Source organism: Pristiophorus japonicus, chromosome 4 (assembly GCF_044704955.1).
Source record: "Pristiophorus japonicus isolate sPriJap1 chromosome 4, sPriJap1.hap1, whole genome shotgun sequence".
NCBI classification, from domain to species: Eukaryota; Metazoa; Chordata; class Chondrichthyes; family Pristiophoridae; genus Pristiophorus; species Pristiophorus japonicus.
Genome location: NC_091980.1, coordinates 25,039,923 through 25,063,493, shown reverse-complemented (window position 1 = coordinate 25,063,493; position 23,571 = coordinate 25,039,923). Strand labels below are relative to the sequence as shown.

At 48.0% G+C, this 23,571-nt stretch overlaps 1 protein-coding gene across 1 annotated transcript in view; it reads right to left on the bottom strand.

Moving 5' to 3' along the window:
• The window catches only part of LOC139262020 (myelin-associated glycoprotein-like), an 82,033-nt gene extending 68,664 nt beyond the window's left edge, over nucleotides 1-13,369 (bottom strand). Inside the window, exons 1-3 of the mRNA XM_070877184.1 lie at nucleotides 13,287-13,369; nucleotides 12,481-12,562; nucleotides 1,961-2,329 (exon numbers count right to left, since the gene is read on the bottom strand). Of these exons, the coding sequence (XP_070733285.1) occupies nucleotides 1,961-2,329; nucleotides 12,481-12,520 (409 nt within the window). The 5' untranslated portion in view covers nucleotides 12,521-12,562; nucleotides 13,287-13,369. The remainder of the gene's footprint in view (nucleotides 1-1,960; nucleotides 2,330-12,480; nucleotides 12,563-13,286) is intronic.
• Between the last annotated feature and the right edge of the window lie 10,202 nt (nucleotides 13,370-23,571).

Sequence of the window (23,571 nt, the reverse complement as noted above, 5' to 3'; positions counted from 1 at the left end):
CCAACCCCATGAACTTTTATCTTGTGCAGTAACCTTTTGTGTGGCACCTTGACAAATGCCTTCTGGAAGTCCCTGAATCAAAAGCCATGAAGTTCAATGTGGAAAGAAGATCAGGTAAAAAGCGGGATCAGGGAAAAAGAGGTATACTAGAAATGGTAGGCGCGCGATACGCGGCGGGTTATGTGGCGGGAGTTTTGACGGTAAACACTATAGATGATCGAGTTGATGCCCTAAGACGAACCTTACAGGGATTGCTGGAGAGAAATGTAGGAGAAACTCGCGTGCGGTACCATGACAATCCAGAAATGTAACTGAAGAGAACAACAGTACTAAGAGTCTCAGCATAGATGATTGTTATAAAAATAACCAAATTGCTTTATGTCGAGATCCACTATAAATGATCAAATAAGACTGTGGATATGACCAAGTGGACGGGTGCACCTTGAGTATCACCCCCACTAACACAGGACCACGGAATTATTGCTGTTCCACAAGGAACTGGAGATTGATGTGTGAGCACCACGGCAACTGAAATGAAGAAAGGAACACCTCATGCACCATTATGGATACTGACTTCTGCTTTACTCCGCTTGATGAGACAGATATAAACGGGTTTATTCTAACCCCTAAACTAAAGGAGGAAACCATCGATGGTGGACCTTACTCGAGGAGGTTATGCAAAGGCCAGCAAGGCAAACCGATACTCAAACTGAAAGAGGAACAAACTCGACTGAATTGGACACCGTTCGACAACATAGAGAAGATCCCAGGTGGAGGAAAGATAGGAGAAACAGAGGATACCCCAGGCAGGGCAGAAATTCAGCAGAATAGAGAAGACCCCAAGTGGAGGAAAGATGGAAGAAACAGAGGATACCCCACGCGGGGCATAATTTGAACACCGAGAAAATGTTGGCTAGAAAGGACTTAGACATGAACTATGCTGGATTCAATGTATTGGCTGTAGTGCAAGGGAACTCATCTTGCTAGTATTATCCTGTAAAAGGTATAACCAATGTAAGAGGCAGGCCCTCGCTCATACTATAGTTAAGACATTGAATAAAAGGAATATAGACAGTCTGGCAGAAAGGACTTATTTAGTCGAACCTTGATGGGAAAGTCAACAGGTAGGTCCGCAGTGCTACCCAAGCGAAAGGACAACCCTGTAGGCTCGCCCATGAGGAATTAATTGGGAAATGGCCTATCTTGGGCATACAGCCAAGGGCCATAAGGGGGGAATTGTGTGGGATATAGAATTGTGGCAGGCAAAGAGCAGACAGATAGGTGGTCATTACACAATGCTGAAGATAGTGAACTAATCAGCATAAGGAGGGTCTGAGGAATAATTGCCTATTGTATGTAACACTTGCTTATGTAGGTATAGCACACTTATAACGCATTAAAACTGTATGGTAAACCTTAGTAACACTTAACAAAACAGCAGAAGTCAGCAGTTATAATTTTGATTAGAAGTCTCTGAGGAAGAGATAAGAAAGCCAATATTTTGGAACAGTTACTTCAGGCGTCATATAGACTATGGCAAAATGCAAATCACGGAACAACACAATTAACATATGATGAGAGATGGACATTGCATGTACCACTCAGTGCCAGTCTGAGTCGAAAAATCAATGTAACTTTGCTGATAGCAATAGACCTATTGATTTTGTAGGAGGGTAGCTCCTCACCAAAACCTATGTAAATTATGCTTGAAACCTCTTGTATTTTGAAGGTTCCACGATTGAACCCTCCCTTGCATTTGCTCGAAATAAAGACGGTTGAACCTAAGGTTTCGTTTGTTTAATTCCGTGGTCGTTATACAGAGGGCGACGGGCGAGGTGTCGATTACCTATATCAGGTAGTCTGCCCCGAGGGAGAGAAGTCTTCCTTTTACCCCAATATTATGTTATTTGCCAATGACTGTTGAATGTGAATTGTTGAGTAATTATAACACAGCACTTACCAGAAACATGAAGCTGTGTTGCAGGGTAGTAGTTATGGCTTTCACTATTGTCAAATTCTATTCTGAAAAAATAAGGTCCTGCATCTTGCTGTGTGATGTTGTTTATAATCAGGGAACAGTCGCCATCTTTCAGATTTCCAGACAGACGGGTCCGATGGCGTAACCGTGGTGACTCGTGTTGGTGATCCTTGGAGTGAAAGGCTAGGGGAGCCCATGGTTTCACCTCCTCCGCATTAAACCAGACTGCACCTCGCGGTTGGTTTGCCAGAGCCGACGGATAACTGTAATGGCATGGAATCTGTGCACACAAACCTTCTTGTGCTGACACATCCTGTGCACTGCCGCCTTTCCACTTTTGTGACAGTACCGCTGAGGAGAAAAATATCAATATTTAGCACTGGATGGCCTGTCACTCCACTAGACTTGATATCCACCCCCACTGTTGACAGCACTCCCACCCCCGTGATCTCCACCGCCCAGATGAACAGTAGCAGCAATGTGATTGGATGCCCATCACCTTCAGGTCACACACTGTTGCTGCATTGTCATTGGGTTAATATATTGGTATTCTCTACCAAATAACAATGTGAGAGCACCTTGAGCACACGAACTGCAGCAGTTCAAGGAGTAGGTCCAGCATCCACATCTTCTCTGGGCAACTAGGACTGGGCGACTGCATCCTAGTATATTATATCTACACTACCTTGTCTACACTTTTTGTTACCTCTTCAAAGAATTTAGTAAGGTTGGTCAAGCGTGACCTTTCCTTTTGAAATACATTATTATATTTTCATTTTCAACATGTATTTCAATTACAGTTTTTAGTGACATTAAGCTAACTGGTCTATAGTTCCCTGGAGTTGTTGTATCTTCCTTTTTAAATAGAGGAATAACACATTACCTGCCCGCCAGTCCTCTGGCGCTATACCCTTTTCTAATGAGGTTTCACATATATATAGTAGTGTCTCTGCTATTTCTTCCCGAGCGTATTTTAGTACGCGCCGATGCAATCCATCTGGAGCATGGCTTTTATCCCCTGCAAGTTTGACTAGTTTGTTAATAGCCCTGCCCCCACCTCTCCACCCTGCCCCCCCCTTATGCTCCTTTCTATCTTAAATAACTTGATATCTTTTTTGATCTCTTCTTCTAATGTCATGTCCACCCTGTTAGTCTCCCTCGTAAATTCTGAGGCAAAGTAATCCAAGAATGAATATAAAACACATCACACCAACGTTCTGTGATTGCTGAGGAAGATTGGGGAGGAAAGGTTGGACAATCAGTATTATAGTGAACCCACATGTCGGACAGACTCATAGGGCCCGAATTTGGTGAACCTCAAGGACCACCCAAGGACTGCCTATGGCTGCCAAGATCCCTGGCGGTTCTTTGGCAGGTATATTCATGAAGCTACTTGCCACCCAAGTGCCGCCGAGGATGGAGTCGGGCCCAAGGAGAGTCAAAGACCTGCAAATTAAAATTATCAAGAAAACAAAATCCATCGGAAGACCTTCAGGGGACCCCAATCAGGTAAGTTGCTGTGAAAAAAAAATAAAGAAATATTTACTGACCTTTTTTTCAGGATCTTCATACAGCCAGAGGTCCTTCCCCATTCTGGTGCCGACTCCTGCCCGCACTAATCTGGCATCTCAGTGGGCGGGAGTCCACTTATGCCACTCGGCCGCCCGCTGACATCAGCGGGCGGTTCTCCCCTCCCGCCCGCTCAACGCCAAATGGAAAGTGGCACAGGGCAGAAACCTGAGAGGAATCTCAGTGGCAGTCGGCAGCAGCAGGCAGCAGTGGGCGGTAAGGCCACCAAATTCCGCCCCATGATCACATTGCCTGTGGATCTTACATCCACCCATGTTCATGCCTTTTCCTCAGCACACAACATTTTGATTTGTGAGGACAATTCTTGACCCAACAGATGGCTCCATCCACCCAATGGATGGAAGGCAATCCTGGACAGGGAGTGCACGAGTTAATTCTATATTGGCACATGGACCTCAGGACCCTGTTTAATGAAGCAAATATTCCACCCAACACAATACCTAAATAACGCAACAATTGCGTTAAATTCTGCGCTGATTTACAAGGCAGGATCAATCCATCAGAACTCACGATACTGGCCCTGAAATCCCAGTCTCCACAGGTCCGTACGGAGTGTGTACGGACCCGGGAAGGCTTCGTAAAAGCCGGTTTTCGGCGCATGATGCGCATTCACCGAAAACCGGCTTTTCCGATCTGTCAAGTTATGGCTTGATAGATTGCACGCATCTCGGCAGCAAGGGCATTCGCATGGGCAAAATTGCGATATTTGCCCATCTCGTACCATGTGAATGTCCTTAAAACTCTTGTGCCTGGTAAAAGCAGGCACGTGGCCTAGTTTTACCAGCGTAAGAGTATTAAAACATACAAAAATATATAAAAATAAAATCGGAAAAGCACATTTTAATGTTAAAATCTTGCCAATAAGGTAAGTTTATTTTAAATCAGAATTAAAAAACTTTTTTTAAAAATCGGAAAAATATCTTATTTTTTTCTAAAACATTTATTAACTTTAATTTAAATTAATGTTAAATATGTGATTTTGTTCCCTAATTTTTATTGGTGTTGAGGGGGTGCTTCTCAATCATAATAATGAGAACTCCTACTTACAGAGTTCCCATTATTATGAATAAGAAAATACTGGATTGGCTGCTCAGTGCCACATGACTCCAGCTCCAGCACTATGTCCGTCCAGATGTGCACGCGCTCCGATGCGTAGGGAGAGGAGGCCTCAGGACTGGGATCTCTGCTGAGCACAGCAGCAAAAGGTAAGTGCGCATCTTTTCTCTAGAATTGAGTCGAACGCCCGCGGGAAGAAGGAACCGGGATTTCAGGGCCATTATCTCCATCATGAATCAATAATTAGCCAAACCTTATTTGGTCTGCAACACATCTGATTGGCTAAGATGATTCAGTCTGCTTGAGACACTTTTTGTGTTCATTGTCGAAGGAATCAGTTTGGATCCATATTTAAATCCAACAATGTTGTTGTCGGTTAATTCAGCATTGTAGACTGACTTATCCCCAAGCCTAACACTGGCCCTACTCCAGCAGACACCGTGAAGCACAGTAGCAAAGCTCCTCTAGCCTGAGCTCTGAATGTGTCGGAGGTGCAGCTGTGTTGGGTTCATGACCTTTACAGATGGTCGCACTGCGTGTTTGTTAAAACTGAAATGGGCCCCACAATAAACGCTGATGCAAAAAACCTCTTGTTCCCTGTTCTTCTGAAATATTCATGATATCAGCAGGAAAGGTAAAGAGTTGTTGATGAGGAACTTAAAACCATAAAATCTTACAAGACAGATGGAAGCACATCGTGGCTGTGCCGGCATTTTGAAAGAGCTATCCAATTAATCCCAATCTCCTGCTCTTTCCCCATTGCCCTGCAAACTTTTCCGCTTTATATTCACGTTTATATCCAATTTCCTTCTGAGAGATACAATTGCTCCTGCTTCCACCACCCTTTCAGGCAGTGCAACCTAAGGGCCGAATGGCCTCATTCTGTGCTGTATCATTCTACAATTCTATCAAATTTAACTGCACAGCAGATCAGAGGCAAACAGGGAAGCTCTGTATATTGACACCTTTATACATTTCCTGCTATGCCTTCTTTCCAACTTTCAGTTATTTTGCCCCCTTATCATGGTTGCTACCATTGTGAGAATGGACAGGAAGGGTGAGTGCTGAACTGCCTGACTATTCTTAGTTCTGCTGCTTTGCCTTCCTGGTAACTACTTATTAAAATCAGCAAAAGACACAAATTTCACACGTTGCTATTGGACCTCTAGCATTGGGATAGATTTCTCCCCCCAATTTCTATCCCCCTTTCTGTCCTCAATGCTTTACCCACTGTGCTCGCTGAACTTCATTGGCTCCCGCTCCGGGAACGCCTCGAATTTAAAATCCTCATCCTCAATTTCCAATCCCTCCGTAGCCTCAGCACCCTTCCCTGTCTCTCCCCCAGCCCTGCAACCCGCTGAGGTCCCTGTGCTCTTCCAATTCTGCTCTGAAAATGTATCTCCTCCAAGTATATATCCAAATTCCCTTCTGAAAGTTACTATTACATCTCCTTCCACCTCTCTTTCAGACAGTGCATAACAGATCACAACTCATTGTGTTCGAACAATTCTCCTTATATCCACTTGGCTTGGAGCGTAATCATCACTGAGCTGTCAGCATAAATGTTATTTTAAGCAGTGAGTTGTGATCCTAAATGCACTGCCTGAAAGGGTGGGAGAAGCAGATTCAAAAGTAACTTTGAAAAAAGAATTGAATAAATACTTGAAGGAGAAAAAAACGACAAGGCTCTGGGGAAAGGGCAGGGAGTGGGACTAATTTGATAGCTCTATCAAAGAGGTGGCAAAGGCATGATGGGCCGAATGGCCGCCTTCTATGCTGTATCATTCTATGATTCTATGTCATTCAACTGCATAGTAGATCAGAGACCAATAGGGAAGCTCTGTGTATTTGAGACCTTTATACATTTCCTGATATCCCTTATTTCCAACTTTCAGTTAGCTTTCCCCCTTATCATGGTTGCTATCATGGTGAGAATGGACAGGAAGGGTGAGGGCTGAGCTGCCTGTCTATTCTAAGTACTGCTGTGTTGCCTAAATATGACATCTCAATAAAAATCAGCAAACGGCACAAGTTTCTGGACTTTGCTATCGGACCTCTAACACGGGATAGATTTCATCCCCCAGCTTTTATCTCCCTTCTCTCCTCCACACATTACCCCCTGTGCTCACCAGCCTACACTGGCTCCCAGATCAGCAATGCCTCAAATTTAAAATCCTCATCCTCAATTTCAAATCCCTTCGTGGCCTCTCTCGACTCCCTATCTCTGTAACAGCCTCCAGCCCTGCAACCTTCCAAAATCTCCGCGCTCCTTCAATTCTGTAACCGGACTGGGATCCAATGTCTCCAATGCACTCCCAGTTTCTACCCTACGTAAACTTGAGTTCATCCACAACTCAGCTGCCCGTGTCCTAATTCCAAGTCCCGATCACCCATCACCCCTGAGCTCGCTGACCTACATTGCCTCCCGGTTAAGCAATGCCTCGGTTTCAAAATTCGCATTCTTGTTTTCAAACTCATTCATGGCCTCTCCCCTCCCTATCTCTGTAACCTCCTCCAGCCCCACAATCCCCCGAGTTATCTGCACTCCTCTAATTCTGCCCTCTTGAGCATCCCTAATTATAATCGTCCAACCATTGGTGGCCGTGCCTTCTGTTCCCGAGGCCCCAAGCTCTGAAACTCTCTCGCTAAACCTCTCTACCTCGCTACCATTCTTTCTTCTTTTAACATGCTCCTTAAAACCTCCCTTCTTTGACCAAGTCTCATCTGTCCTAATTTCTCTTTATGTGGCTTGGTGCTGCATTTTTTTTTTATAATACTCCTGTGAAGCGCCTTGGGACATTTTACTATGTTAAAAGCGCTATATAAATACATGTTGATGTTGTGTGTCAGCGAGTGGAGGGGTGATGGATGAACAGGATTTGGTGTGAGTTAGCAACTGGGTTGCTGCTGAAATTGATTTGCAATCATAGCTCAAACATAGAAACATAGAAATGTACAGTGCAGAAGGAGGCCATTTCGGCCCATCGTGTCCGCGTCAGCCAACAAAGAGCCACACATAAGAAGTAGGAGCAGGATAGGCCATACGGCCCCTCGAGTGTGCTCCGCCATTTAATAAGATCATGGCTGATCTGATCATGACTCAGCTCCACTTCCCTGTCCTCTCCCCATAACTCTTTATTCCTTTATCGCTCAAAAATTTGACTAGGCCTCAAATATATTCAATGACCCAGCCTAAACACCTCTCTGGGGCAGAAAATTCCATAGATTTACAATCCTCTGAGAAGAAATTCCTTCTCATCTCAGTTTTAAATGGACTGTTTCTGTGACTATGCCCCCTAGTTTTAATTTCCTCTATGAGTAGAAATATTCTCTCTGCATCCATCTTGTCGAGCCCCCTCATTATCTTATATGTTTCAATGGTGGACAGGTAAAGAGCATCTGGCCCAACCAGTCCGCCCCACACAACATGCGATCCCCTGGGAGAGGCAAACAAACAGTTAAAAGCCCAGTCCAATTGGGGAAAAAATTCTGAGAAAATTCCATTCCAACCCATGCAGGCGATCGAAATTAGTCCAGGAGACCACTCTGGCTTTATTCGATTCCCTGAAGTTGCTACCATCGTATCTGCGCCAGCCAACAAGTTATTCAGTCTAATCACACTTACCAGCTCTAGGTCCGTAACCCTGCAGGTTATGGCACTTCAAGTGTCCATCCAAACATCTTTTAAATGTGGTGAGCATTTCGCCTCCTACCACCTTTCCAAGCAGTGAGTTGCAGACCCCCACAACCCTTTGCGTGAAGAAGCCTCCCCTCAAATCCTCTCTATACCTTCCACCAACCACCTTAAACCTATGGCCCCTTGTAATTGACCCCTCCACCAAGGGAAATAGGCCCTTGCTATCCACTATATCCAGGCCCCTCAACATTTTATACACCTCAATGAGTTCTCCCCTCAGCCTCCTCTGTTCCAATCTGTCTTCATAGCTAAGATTCTCCATTCCAGGCAACATCCTCTTAAATCTCCTCTGCACCGTCTCCAGTGCAATCACATCCTTACTATAATACGGCGACCAGAACAGCACGCAGTATTCCAGCTGTGGCCTATCCAGTGTATTATACAATTTAAGCATAACCTCCCTGTTCTTGTATTCTATGTCTCGGCCAATTCTGTATGCCTTCTTAACCACCTTATCCACCTGGCCTGCTACTTTCAGGGATCTGTGGACAAGCACTTCAAGGTCCCTTTGTTTATCTACACTTCTAAGTGGCCTACCATTTAATGTGTATATGCTTTCCTTATTAGCCCTCCCCAAGTGCATTACCTCACATTTCTCTGAATGAAATTCTATTTGCCACTGTTCTGCCCATCTGACCAGTAGATTGATATCCTCCTGCAGTCCTCGATTTTCCTCTTCATGATCAACCACACAGCCAATTTTAGTGTCATCTGAAAACTTTTTAATCATACCCCCCTACATTCAAATCTAGATCATTGATGTATAGCACAAAAAGCAAGGGACCCAGTACTGAGCCCTGCGGAACCCCACTGGAAACAACCTTCCAGTCACAAAAACATCCATCAACCATTACACTTTGCTTCCAACTCTAAGCCAATTTTGGATCTAACTTGCCACTTTGAATCACATGGGTTTTACCCTCATGACCAATCTGCCATGTGGGACCTTATCAAAAGTTTTGCTAAAGTCCATATACACTACATCGTACGCACTACACTAATCGACCCTCCTGATTACCTCATCGAAAAATTCAATCAGGTTAGTCAAAGATGACCTTCTCTTAACAAATCCATGCTGACTTTCCCTAACTAATCCTTGCCTTTCTAAATATAGATTTATCATGTCCTTCAGAATTTTTCCAATAATTTTTCCACCAGTGAGATTAGGCTGATAGGCCTGTAATTACTCAGCCTATCACTTTCTCCCTTCTTAAACAAGGCTATAACATTAGCAGTCCTCCAGTCCTCCGGCACCATGCCTGAATCCAAAGAGGACTGGAAAATGATGGTCAAGGCCTCTGCTATTTCCTCTATTGCTTCGCTCAACAGCCTGGGATGCATTTCATCTGGGCCTGGGGACACCCAATTTCAAAGCTGCTAAACCCCTTAATACCTCCTCTCTCATTATGTTTATTTCATTCGGAATTTCACACTCCTCCTTGAGTATCTGCATTGCCCCTTTCCTTTGTGAAAACAAATGCAAATATTCATTAAGAACCATACCCACATCTTCCACCTCCACACACAGATTACCCTCATGGTCTCTAATCGGCCCTACTCTTTTTTAGTTATCCTCCTGATCTTAATATATTTATAAAATATCTTTGGGTTTTCCTTGATTTTACATGCCAAGAATTTTTCATGCTCTCTCTTAGCATTCATAATATCCTTTTTAATTTCACCTCTGAACTTTCTATATTCCTCCAGAGATTCTACAGTATTTTGCCATTGGTATATAACATAAGCTTCTCTTTTTTTCTTTATCCTCCCCTATAAAGGGGCTCTAGAATTGTTATTCCCACCTTTTTTCTTTAAGGGCACGTTTGGCCAGAGCCCTGTGGATCTCCTCCTTGAATGCCTCCCACTGTTCCGACACTAGCTATTTCCAGTCCATTGTGGCCAACTCACTTCTCATCTTAGCAAAGTTGGCTTGTCCCTAATTTGGGGTTTTTATTCCTTGTCTTTCCTTGTCCTTATCCATAACTTAAATTTGTGAATTATGGTTATTGAAACCCAAGTGCTCTCCCACTGATACCCCTTCCACGTGCCCAGCTTCATTCCCCAAAACTAAATCCAGAACTGACCCCTTCACATGTTGGGCTTGTTACATCCTGACTAAAAAAGTTCTCTTGAATGCATTTTAGGAATTCTGCACCCGCTATACCCTTCGCACTATATTTGTCCCAATCAATATTAGGATCGTTGAAATCCCCTACTATTACTGCCCTATGGTTTTTGGACTTCACAGAAATTTAACAACATATTTGCTCTTCTATCTCCCTCCCACTATTTGGGGGTCTATAATACGCACCCAGCAGTGTGATCGCCCCTTTTTTATTTTTCAGTTCGACACATATGTCCTCATGTGATGACCTTCTAACATAACATCCCTCCTCACAGCTGTAATAGTTCTTTAATCAATACCACAACCCCCCCCCCCCCACCTCCTTTTTATGCCCCTCTATGTCCTGTCTAAAAATCTAGTAACCAGGAATATTGAACTGACAAACCTGCCCCTCTTTCAGCCATGTTTCTGTAATGGCTATAATATCATACTCCCAAGTGTCTACCTGTGCTCTCAGCTCATCCACCTTGTTCGCTATCCTCCTTGCATCGGAGTTTATACCATTCAGTATAGGAAGACCTCCTTGACACTATTTGCTAACTCTTGTTTCCTCTGTCTTATGTGTTCACTTTCTACATTCTTTCTTGCCAATCTCAGCTTTACTTCCTTCCCTATTGAATTTGTTCTCAGGATTCCATCCCGCTGCCAAGCTAGTTTAAACTCTCCCCAACAGCACCAGCAAAACTCCCCGAGAGGATATTGATCCCGGTGCTGTTGAGGTGCAACTCATCTGATTTGTACAGGTCCCATCTCCCCCAGAAGCAGTCCCAATGCCTCAGGAATTTAAAGCCCTCCCTCCTGCACCAACTCTTCAGCCACGCATTCATCCTCTCTATCCTTCTGTTCTTGTACTGATTAGCACGTGGCACCAGTAGTAACCCGGAGATTACTACCTTTGAGCTCCTACCCTTTAATTTTTCTCCTAGCTCCCTAAATTCTGCCTGCAGGACCTCATCCCTCTTTCTACCTATGTCATTGATCCCGATATGGACCACGACCTCTGGCTGTTCACCCTCTGCCCCTAGAATGCCCTGCATCTGCTCTGTTACATCCTTGACCCTGGCACCAGGGAGGCACCAAACCATCCTGGAGTCATGTCCACGGCTGCAGAAATGTCTGTCTGTTCGCCTAACTATTGTATCCCCTATCACGAAAGCGCTTTTATTCTTTGTCCCTCTCCCCTGAGCAACTAAGCCACCTGTGGTGCCTTGGACTTGGCTCTGGTTGCACTCCCCAGAGGCACCACCATCCTCACCGGTACTCAGAAGAGAATATCAGTTGGAATGCGAGATGGACTCAGTGGGGGGACTCCTGCACTAACTACCTAGCATTCTTCTTCAGTCTGGTGTTCAACCACTTCCCCTCTGCCTGCATGCTTTTAAGCTGCGGGGTGACCACCTCCTGAAACATGCTAGCCACGTAGTTCTCAGCCTAGCGGATGCACCGCAGTGACTCCAGCCGCTGCCCAATCTCCGAAAAGTGGAGCTCGAGTAGTTGAAGCTGGATACACCTCCTGCACACATGGTTGTCTAGGCTGTGCATAGCGTCCAGGACTTCTCACATGCCGCAGGACATGCACTCCACAGGACTGAGCTGCCCTGCCATCACTGTAATTAGACTTATCCGTTATAAAAGAAAAAGATACTTATCAATCAACCAGCCAAACATCTACATGCCCGGACGAGGGCTGTGAGCGGGCAGAGATCGGAAACGTAGTTTGAAGACGAATCTGAAATCAGTGGGGTGCAGGGGAATAATGCACTCAGCAGCGGGAGGCCCGGAGGTCGGCAAGGAGCGGGAGGCCCGGAGGTCGGCAAGGAGCGGGAGGCTCAGAGGTCGGCGACGAGCGAGGGGCCCGGAGGTCAGCCTGTGATGTCACAGAAAAGCAGGAAATAGAACTGGAATTCAGCAGGAAACGGAACTTCCTAGTTGAAGGGGTGAGGGAAGTCCGGAGACTTGAGTTTGTAATCCAGGCCGATGATCTGTTGCAAAGACTATTAACCGTAAATATATCCGAGCTGACAATGATATTACCTTGGAGAAGGAATAGGAGGAAGTAAAATGTTCTCATCATTGTTCGCGCCCAACTGTTTCATCAACTTCTCACTCGCAAAGTCTGAAAGAGAAAGCAATTACTGAGACCTCACGTCTTGTCCGACAGCTCTCGAGAGGTCAAAACTGCTTTTAGACAATGTCTTCACAGACTACTTTGATTCACTGTGGGATGATAGTTGCTCTGCAGTTATTTACGAGGATTTAAGAAAGATAAACAAAGATATACTTACATTTCTACAGTGCCTTTCACCACCTTACGACATCCCAAAGCGTTTACAGCCAATGAAGCACTTTGGAAATACATTCACTTCTGTAGTGTACGAAACGCAGCAGCCAATTTGAACACAGTAAACTCCCACAAACAGCAATGTGACAATGACCAGATAATCAGTTTTATAGTGATGTTGGTTGAGGGATAAATATTGGCCCCAGGACTTAGGACTTGGAAATAGTGGCCATGGGATCTTTTACATTGCCCTGAGAGGGCAGACAGGTCCTTGGTTCAACACCGCACCCGAAAGACGACACCTCCGACAGTGCAGCACTCCCTCAATAATGCCATTGAGAGCATCGACCTGGATTTTAGCCTCAAGTCTCCAGACTCCCCTCATCCCTTGAACTCGGAAGATGTCCTGTAGACAGAATGGAGCCCCAATCCCAGATCTCAATAATAAGTAGAAATCTTTAGAAGGCATCAATCATTGAAATCTGTCTTTATAAAGTCACAACACCATCAAAGGAAGACGTTGGTCATGGAAGAGAATTACTATCATTGCGTTACTTACCCAGGGCCTGTCCGACTGCTCGCCTGGGGAGTAATTGTCGACACACACTGCTGGGGCCGAATGGCTTCTTCCTGTGCTGCTCCCTCTGTCTAGAAAGGGTTAGAAAGGGTTGATGTGTCTCTGTGAGTTAAATCAGGAAATGGGGAAGATGAGAGAAAACATGACTTTGCCTTGCGTTGTAAGCAAACTGTTAACCGTTTGTGTCCTTGAGATATTTCTTTCGAGTAGATATTTCTACTCAAAGCTGGGCAGCCATTAACATGGAGTTTCTACCATGGCTCAGTGGGTTTAGAACTCTCTCTCAGAAGATTGTGCATTTGAATTCCCACTTCAACCTCCTTCCCACTTCAGAGACTTCAGCCTCATAATCCAAACTGACTTTCCCAGTGCAGGACTGTCGGAGGATGAAACGTTAAACCGAGGCCCTGTTTGCCCTTTCAGGTGGATGTAAAAGATGCAATGGCATTATTTCAAAGAAGAGCAGAACGAGTTCTGCCCAGTGTCCTGGGGCCAATATATATCCCTCAACTATCACTAAAAAACAGGTGATCTGGTCATTATCACATTGCTGCTTTTGGGAGCTTGCTGTGCATAAATTTTTTGGTGTTTCCTATATTACAACAGTGACTGCATTTCAAAAAAGTACTTCATTGTCTGTAAACCACTTTGGGACATCCTGAGGCTGTGAATGGTGCTATATAAATGCAGGTTGATATAGAATACTCAGTTGAGAGGGGATGAGTCCTGCTGTGAGGACCCTCTCTCCACCTGAAGGAACAGATGCTGCCCACGGCTCAGCTCACTGGGCATTCAGACCTTTACAGATAAAACAAAGAAATCTGGTGAAAACACTAATCTGGTGCACGGATATACTTGTATGCACATGCACTTGTGCACAGACACTCACTCACAAGCACACGCTCTCTCTCACTCCTCAGTTTTTCACATGCACACAATCACATTTACACACTTACTACCCTCTCACTTATCGTAACACACACTGTAATGTCTGTAAGCTTGTAATGTTTGTAGCTCCACACTGTGGATGTGGACGTTGGGTATTGCAACTGCATAGCTAATAATAAACAGAACCAGGCAGATTCTGGAGGCTTCCGAGAGAGCTGCCTGCCATGTTAGGAGCTGATTTGCTGTGCTCTGTGAAGATATCAGAACTGGGCTGTGTTGGAACATAAGAACGCGATTTTCTTATCGGAGGCGAGTCCGACACTCTACGGAACCCTTGTAAATCTGCTTGTGCCTGATGAGCCAAAGGAGACAATGCTTAAAAAGATTTTAATGAAGCTGGAGCAGCACTATAACCCCAAATCGTTAGAAATTGCTGAAAGCTATCGTTTTGGGATTCGGAATCAAAAGGCTGATGGAGATATCAGTGATTACATCGTAGCATTAAAAAAACTATCGATGCACTATAATTTTTGAAACTTTCAAAACCGAGCATTACTGGATTGTTTTGTTTGTGGGGTGAAAAATGACGCGATCAGAGGGAAGTTATTGACGACGGATGACTTGACTTTTGAGATTGCTTGTCAGACAGCGAGGTCAATGGGCATGTCTGAACAATATTCCCGTGAATTAAATAATAATTATGGTCGTCAGTCAACCAAGGTAAATCACCTGCAGGTTGAAAGTAAAAGACGGTGAGGGCCCAAAGTCTCAGAAACTGGAAATTCTAACAGAGCATCAAAGTCGTGCTCTAGGTGCCTGGGACAACACATTGCTCAAAGTTGTCCATACGTGAAGGCAGAGTTTCTTCTGCAGAAAGACTGGGCATCTTGCGAAGGCATGCCGACTGAAGGGTAAACCAGTTTTTAAAGCTATGAGTCCAGCGTTCAAAGCTATGAGTAGAAATCCCAAGAGACTACATAGCATGGAAGAACAAGAACAGGACGAGGAGATGTTAGAGTTACACATCATCAGGAGCACGAGGTTAACGGACAGCGATTCGGAGAGCATCAAAATTCACATAGATGTTGCGGGATTCAAGATACCAATGGAAATTGACACTGGTGCATCCGTGAGTATAGTCCCGGAGTCACTATATCGCGACAAGTTGCGTGATTTTCAACTGGAGAAATCCAAGCTAGAGCTACGAGGCTACTCAGGAGAGAAAATTCCTGTGGTAGGTCATATCACCGTATCGGTGAAATATAAAGATCAATTTCAGAATTTGCCTCTAATAGTAGTGAAAGGAGAAAAGTCTGCCTTACCAGGAAGAAATTGGTTGAGCTCATTGAAGCTGGATTGGAGTAAGATTTTCTGTGTGGAAGCGAGATTTTCATCAACATATGAGGTTATCAAGAAGTATCCGAAGGTGTTCTGCGAAACGGGCAGTCCGATCCAAGGCTTCAAGACGAGTGTCAGGGTACAGAAGGACACTAGATCAATTTACTACAAGCCACGTTCCGTACCATATGCACTCAAGGAGAAAGTTGAGCAAGAACTCAAAAGACTAGAGACTGAGAACATTATTTGTAAGATAGATCGATGTAATTGGGCTACACCCATTGTTGTTGTACCTATGTCCGATGGTAAGGTAAGATTGTGTGGTGATTATAAAGTAACCGTAAACCAGGTTCTAGAGGGTAATGTCCCCAATACATTGCCGAATATAGAAGATTTGTTCACAACACTGACAGGTGGTCAGATCTTCTCAAAACTGGATCTTACAAATGCTTACTTACAGCTTGAACTAGATGAGGAGTCCAAATCATGTTTGACTATAAATACTCATCTAGGCCTATATCAATTTAATAGGCTACCGTTTGGAGTGTCTTCCACCCCTGCCATATTCCAAGAGGTGATGAACTAGATTTTGCAAGGTATTGAAGGGATAGTATGTTATTTGGATGACATATTAATTTCAGCACCAGATAAGCAAATTTAGAATAACATATCGAATGAAGTCCTCAAACGGCTAGAGCAGCACAGAGTACGAGTGTCTGCTCATAAGTGTGAGTTATTTAAAAACTCAGTGGAGTACTTAGGGTACAGAGTAGACAAGATGGTTTATATCCAACCATGGAAAAGCTGGATGCAATTAGAAATGCAGCCACTCCCAGGAATGTCACTCAACTTTGTTCATTCTTGGGTCTTTTGAACTATTATGGGAAGTTCCCACCAAATTTGGCTACAGTATTGCATCCACTGAATGAACTATTGAAAAAACAGGTCCATTGGAAGTGGTCAAAAAAATGCGAGACAGCATTCAAGGAGTGTAAAAACAAATTGGTAGAGAGCACCATGTTAGTTCACTATGACATATCTAAGGAGATTAAGCTAGCATGTGATGCCTCTCCGTATGGAGTTGGGGCAGTGATCTCTCATGTATCACGTAGTACGGAGGAGAGACCAATTGCTTTTGCATCACGCACTCTCAGTACCGGTGAGAGTAATTATGCGCAAATTGAAAGGGAAGCTTTGGCATTAATTTTTGGGGTCAAGAAGTTTCTCAAATACTTGTATGGTCGTAAGTTTACCATCGTTATGGACCATAAGCCCCCAACAGCAATCCTCCATCCAAAGTCCCCAGTTCCAACATTAGCTGCAGCCCAAATGCAGAGATGGACTTTGATTTTGTCAGCATATACATACGATATTGAATACAGACGATCAGCTGATCACAGTAATGCTGATGCAATACCTAGATTGCCTTCCCCATCATAAGTTACACCCGATAGGGAAGAAGTATTTTATTTTTCATACATTGGTGAACTGCCAGTCACAGCTGAAGAGATTGGTAGAGCAACCAAATATGACCCAGTTATGTCAAAGGTGTATGAGTATATTGCAAATGGATGGCCAGGTAACAGACAAAGATACACATCCATTCTTCATTTGTAGGAATGAATTATCACCCGACAAAGATTATATCATGTGGGGTGCAAGATTGGTTATCACAAATAAATTCAGGTCCAAATTATTAGGAGATCTCCATGACCAGCACTGGAAATGTGCTTGACCAAGAGTTTTGCGCACAGTTATTTATGGTGGCCAGGTCTTCAGATATAGAGTACATCGTGAGTCAATCGGTGAGCAAGCAACCACCACCAGTACCATTACAGCCATGGAAATGGCTTCCCAGGGTGTGGCAAAGGCTGCATATTGATTTTGCTGAGTTAGAAGGACAACAATTGTTCATTGTGATTGATAGCCATTCGAAGTGGGTTGAGGTGTTTCCAATGTGGAAAATAACAACAAGTAAAACATTGGACATTTTACAAAAATTATTTTCTTCATTTGGCCTCCCTGAAGAAATTGTTTCGGATAATGGACCACAATTTTGTTCAGAAGAATTTGCACAATTCACTAGCAAAAATGGTGTGACACATACCAAGGTTCCACCCCATACCATAACAACATAAGAACATAAGAATTAGGAACAGGAAGAGGCCATCTAGCCCATCGAGCCTGCTCCGGCATTCAAAAAAATCATGGCTGATCTGGCCGTGGAATCAGCTCCACTTACCTGCCCGCTCCCCATAACCCTTAATTTCCTTATTGGTTAAAAATCTATCTATTTGTGATTTGAATACATTCAATGAGCTAGCCTCAACTGCTTCCTTGGGCAGAGAATTCCACAGGTTCACAACCCTCTGGGAGAAGAAATTCCTTCTCAACTCGGTTTTAAATTGGCTTTCCTGTATTTTGAGGCTCTGCCCCCTAGTTCTAGTCTCCCCGACCAGTGGAAACAACCTCTCTGCCTCTATCTTGTCTATCCCTTTCATTATTTTAAATGTTTCTATAAGATCACCCCTCATCCTTCTGAACTCCAAAGAGTAAAGACTCAGTTTACTCAATCTATCATCATAAGATAACCCCCTCATCTCCGGAATCAGCCAAGTGAATTGTCTCTGTACCCCCTCCAAGGCTAGTATATCCTTCCTTAAGTAAGGTGACCAAAACTGCACGCAGTACTCCAGGTGCGGCCTCACCAATACCCTGTACAGTTGTAGCAGGACCTCCCTGCTTTTGTACTCCATCCCTCTCGCAATGAAGGCCAACATTCCATTCGCCTCCCTGATTACCTGCTTCACCTGCAAACTATCCTTCTGTCATTCATGCACAAGGGACGCGGCCTTCCGCGAGAGGTGGGCACCGGAGGGACTGGAGTGCATCATCACGCCCGGCAACCAAATTTTAATTTGATTTTACGTTTTTAAGTTTAATTTGTTTTAATTGCCGGTGCTTTTAGTGTCCCCCTTCCCTTTTATAGGGGGCACTGGGGAAAATTGTGATTTTAGTGCCCAAAAAAAAAAAACAAAAAAAGAAAAACACAAAAAAAAACACAAAAAAGGGGGGGAAAAAAAAAAGGGCCTTGTAAATGTCTGGAGTGTCACCCAGGTCGGGTGGCACCGTTTAATGTTTTATGTTTTCGCAGGTAAACTCAAAAGAGTTTCATGCACAAGGGACCAATGGTGGAGCAGTAGAGGCGTGTCCTGCTCAGTTGGAGCTGTGAGCAGTGAGGAGAGCTGCTAGCAACTTGAGCTCCTGCCTGGAGAGCCCTGAGACCAGCCCAGGAAGAGAAGGAAGGAAGGGGCTTCAACACCAACTTCTATCCAGAGGGAGAGGAGGAGGAAGCAGAAAACTTTCAACATCTTTTTCACCATTCTGCAAAGAGTTGGAGAGAGGGGGAAAAACCAACAACATCCAGTGTGGAAGGAGGGAGACTCTACATTCTACAGGTGGGTGTGGGTGCATTTCCCCAAACAGACTTTGTTGTATCGGTGGGGGGAGGAAAGAAGACCACTGAGGGCCGGAACATCGCGGGGGGTGTGTGTGTGTGTGGTAGTGTGTGTGGGGGCCTTGCTTACAACTAGGCCCCCCCCACAATTGGAACCCCCCCCACCCCCCCCCACATTTGCCTAGCCTGGGATAGCTGGAGCTACCAGGCTGAAGATTGTCATTAATCACCCTATTAAAGATCGTTTAGGATTGTGTGCCTGGTGGCTCCAGCTACCCCAGGTGAAGACGTCTTCTCCCCCCACCTGAAGACCAACCCAAAGACTGTGTTTTTTGTGTGTGTTTTGCCATCTGGGGAGTGCACCCACCCACAGCTGCGAGGGGAGACCTGCCCTCGCAGCCCCCCCCCCTTCCCACCCCCCTCTCTCTTTCTCCGTTACCCTCCGTTTCTCCCCTCTCTCTCTGAGGCCCCTTTTCTTCCTAATTTAAAAAAAAAACAAAACCCAATTAAGACAACTGAGCAGAGGGAGCAAGGCCTCTCCCCAATTGTCAACGAGGGGAGAGGGGCCTCGTTAAGGGCTCCTCTGCTCAGTTAATATACGAGGCCATTAAAGACCATTAAGGCCTGTGACTTTGGGGTGGGTGTAGCCCTTAAAGGGACCCCGTGATGGCGACCCCATCCACGCCGGTGGCAGGGCCAGCAAGGACGTATGCGCAGGTGGCAACCGCTTCCACGGCCCCTCCTGCGCCACCCGCTGCCCTGCCACCTTTCAGACTCATTACTAAAAAACACGGGGTCAAGAGCTACACTCACCCCACAATGACCATCGAGGAGTGCGTGCGGGCGATGGCTGGGGTAGTCGGCCCCTCGGCCATTGTCGCAGCCTCCAAGATGTCTGGGAAGGCCGTGTTCTTCCTGGGGTCGGAGCGGGCGGTGTCCCTGGCCCTTGAAAAGGGGCTCACGGTGGGCGGGACGTTCCTGCCGGTGGACCCTCTCGAGGCCACCGCGCAGAGGGTCATCATTTCAAACTTCCCGCCCTTTGTTTCCGCTGAGCTCCTCCTCCCTCACCTACACCAACTGGGGGAGGTAAGGTCGGGGATCAACCCCATACCGCTCGGCCTCAGGGAGAACAGCCTGCGCCACGTGTTCTCCTTCCGCCGCCAGCTCTTTGTCCGGCTGGCGCGGGAGGAGACGACGGAGGGATCTTTTAATGTGGTGCACGAGGGGACTGCCTACCGCGTCTTCTGGACGTCGGACGGCGTGCGGTGCCATGCCTGCAGGGAGGTGGGGCATGTTCGTAAGAACTGCCCCGCCTCCAAGGCCGCCAAACCACCGAAGGCGGCCAAGGCTGGCGCCGCCGCCACCCCTCCCCCTAGCTGCGTCCGCGTGCCGGGAGCCATGGGTGCGCGGGCATCGTCGGAGGCCTTTGTTTTCAGGGCCTCCGGCGGGGGGAAGGGAGAGCGTCCGACCGGAAAGAAGGCGCGGAAGAAGGCAAAACATCTAGAGGCGGGTCCCCTCGGTGCGCCAGATAATTTGACCACCGCGCTCAGCCCAACCCCGTCACCGGCGAGCGCGGGGTGCCCCGAGCCCGTGCCCGAGCCCTTGAACAACACCACAGAGGGGCCCGGGCGCGGGCAAGAAAAGGAAAAGGGGGGGGCGGAGCGGGAGGCCTCGGCAGACATGGAGGTCTCCCTGACTCCGCGCGCCCCCAGGAACAAAAAGAGGCACCGCCCCAATGACGCGAAGGGGGAACAACATCCCTCCGCGGAGGAGTCGGTGCCCGCCGCGTGTCCCGCGTCCCCCACCAGCGCCCCCAAATTGCGCTGCAGGCGCGAGGAGTCTTTCCCCGGGGAGGGTGAGACAGTTGAGGCTGCCCAGCCTCTGCCTCCCGGGGATGGAGTGGAAGATCTGCCTGTCGTGGGGGGCGTGGGGACCGCGGAGGAATGCGTAGCCGCCGGGCCGGGCGTCCCGGGGACTGAGGCGGGCGAGGCCGAAAAGGCCGAACCTGAGCCCGCCCAGCTATTACCCAACTTCCCCCGGGAGTTGCTCGACCCGGCAGAAACACAATATATTGATTTTAATGAAACTGTAGATGCTGGGCCGGGGGGTGGCAGCGGGGAGGGGGAGGAACACCCACCCTCGCCCCTTACTTTGGAGCTGGAGCACTTGGGGAGCCTGGGGATCTCCTATGGCCGGGTCTCTCCTTGTTCTCCGGTTCCTGGGGCGGAGGGGGAACCCCTTCCGCTGTCATTTCCCGACCCAGCACCATTTTTAAAAGAGCCCAGTGGGGACTCCTCTGCCGACGATCCTGGGGGTGGGATCGGGGCAGTGCCAGGGCCGGTTGGAGCGGCCGGTTCATTTGCCGTACCTTGTGCGGTCGATGGGCTGGCTGCTGGCGGCCACCTCCCGGAGGAGGACGGGGACTCGGTGGGGGACGCGGGTGAAGACCTAGAGACCACCGCCAGTGAGGCGGTGGATCTGCTCGCGGCCGCCGCTGAGGCCCTCCTCATTCCTGCAAAGGAACTCCGGGACTTTTTGGCCCAGAGCCGGGGTCGCCGCGACCAAGCCCGACTGGCCCTGGAAAAATGGTCCGAGCCGGAGCTGATCAAGGGGTCCGTCCGCGCCGCCGTTAAAACCTTGGCCGCGGGCGGGCCCTTGACAAAGGAGCAGCACCTTGAGCTGCGCGAGCTCGAGGGACTCCTCGCTGGGCTGCGGAGGGAGCGGAGTTCAACAAAAGACTCCGCTCCCTCCCCCACAATAGGTTAAGGTAGAGGTTGCACTATGCTTTTGCCATGAAGATAACCATAGCCAGCCTCAACATCAACGGCGGCAGAGGGGCACGCCGTAGATTTGACAATTTTTCGCTCCTGCGGGAGGGGAAATATGCGGTGTGCTTCCTGCAAGAAACCCACACCGTTCCGGGAGACGAAGCCACGTGGCTCCTGGAATGGCAAGGAGAGGTCCGCATGAGCCACCTCACCGCCATTTCTAGTGGGGTGGCCATCTTGCTGGGCCCGCATTTTCAGCCGGAGATCTTGGGGGTCGAGGAGCCCGTGCCAGGCCGCTTGCTGCACGTAACGGTTCGCCTGGGGGACGTGCCGCTCCATCTCGTGAACGTGTACGCCCCTCAGCCCGGCCCGCAGCAAACGCGCTTCTTTGAAGAGGTGTCCGCTCTTCTTGGCTCCGTCGACGTCGGCGACTGCATTGTCCTCGGGGGGGATTTTAACTGCACCCTCGAGGCGAGGGACCGCTCCGGTGCCCCGCAGTGCATGACGGCGATGGAGAAGTTGAGGGACCTGGTCGGGTCCTTCGACTTGGTGGACGTCTGGCGAAATCTCCACCCCGACTCCAGCGCCTTTACTTGGGTGAGGCCTGGAGTTGGATGGTCTAGAGTCGACCGCCTTTACGTGTCTCGGGCGTACGTTTCCTGCGTCCCGGCGGCCTCCATGCGGCCGGTGCCGTGTTCGGACCACCACCTGGTGTGGGCGGAGCTCGCTTCGCTCCGCGCGAGGACGGGGTCCGCGTACTGGCACTTTAACAACCGGCTGCTGGAGGACGTGCGGTTCCAGGACTCGTTCCGTCGATTCTGGTCCGACTGGAGAAGGAAGCAGGGGGGCTTCCCCTCCTTGAGGCTATGGTGGGACGTGGGCAAGGCTCACGTCCGCGTCTTCTGTCAAGAGTACGCGAGGGGGTCGACCAAGAGGCGGGCGGCCAGAGTCGGGCGCCTAGAAAAAGAGGTGCTCGACCTGGAAGCCCGTCTCGGTCAAGTCGTCCAGGACCCGGCCCTGCGGACGGTGTACGAAGCGAAGAAGGCCGCGCTGAAGGACCTGCAGCTCGTCGGGTCCCGAGGCGCGTTCGTGAGGTCGCGGATCCGGTTCCTGCGGGATCTGGACCGCGGCTCCCCCTTCTTCTACTCGCTGGAAAAAAGGCAGAGTGTCCGTAAGCAGCTCTTGACGCTGCTGGCCGACGACGGCTCTCTCGTCTCGGATCCGGAGGGCGTCAACAACAGGGTCCGTGAATATTACGGGGCTCTGTTCTCTCCGGATCCGTCCAGCGAGGAAGCGCGTAGAGTTTTGTGGGAGGACCTGCCGAAGGTCGGCCCGGAGGGCGCCGAAAATCTGGAAGCTCCGCTAAGCCTGGCGGAGCTGACCGGTGCCCTCGCCCGGCTCTCGAGGGGAAAATCCCCGGGGCTGGACGGGCTGACCGTGGAGTTCCACAGGGCGTTCTGGGACGTCCTGGGGAGCGACTACGCGCGGGTCCTGGGGGAAAGTCTGGCGACCGGGGAGATGCCCCTCTCTTGGCGCAGGGCAGTCATCGTCCTGCTGCCTAAGAAGGGCGATCTCCGCCTCCTTAAGAACTGGCGCCCGGTCTCCCTCCTCAGCACGGACTACAAAATCTTCGCCAGGGCGATGTCTGCTCGCCTTGGTGCCGTGCTGGACCACATGATCCACCCCGACCAGTCATACACGGTCCCGGGCCGGACAATCCACGATAACATCCATCTGGTCCGGGACCTCATCCATTGTTCCCAGGAGGCTGGTCTGTCGGTCGCCTTCCTATCCCTCGACCAAGAGAAGGCGTTCG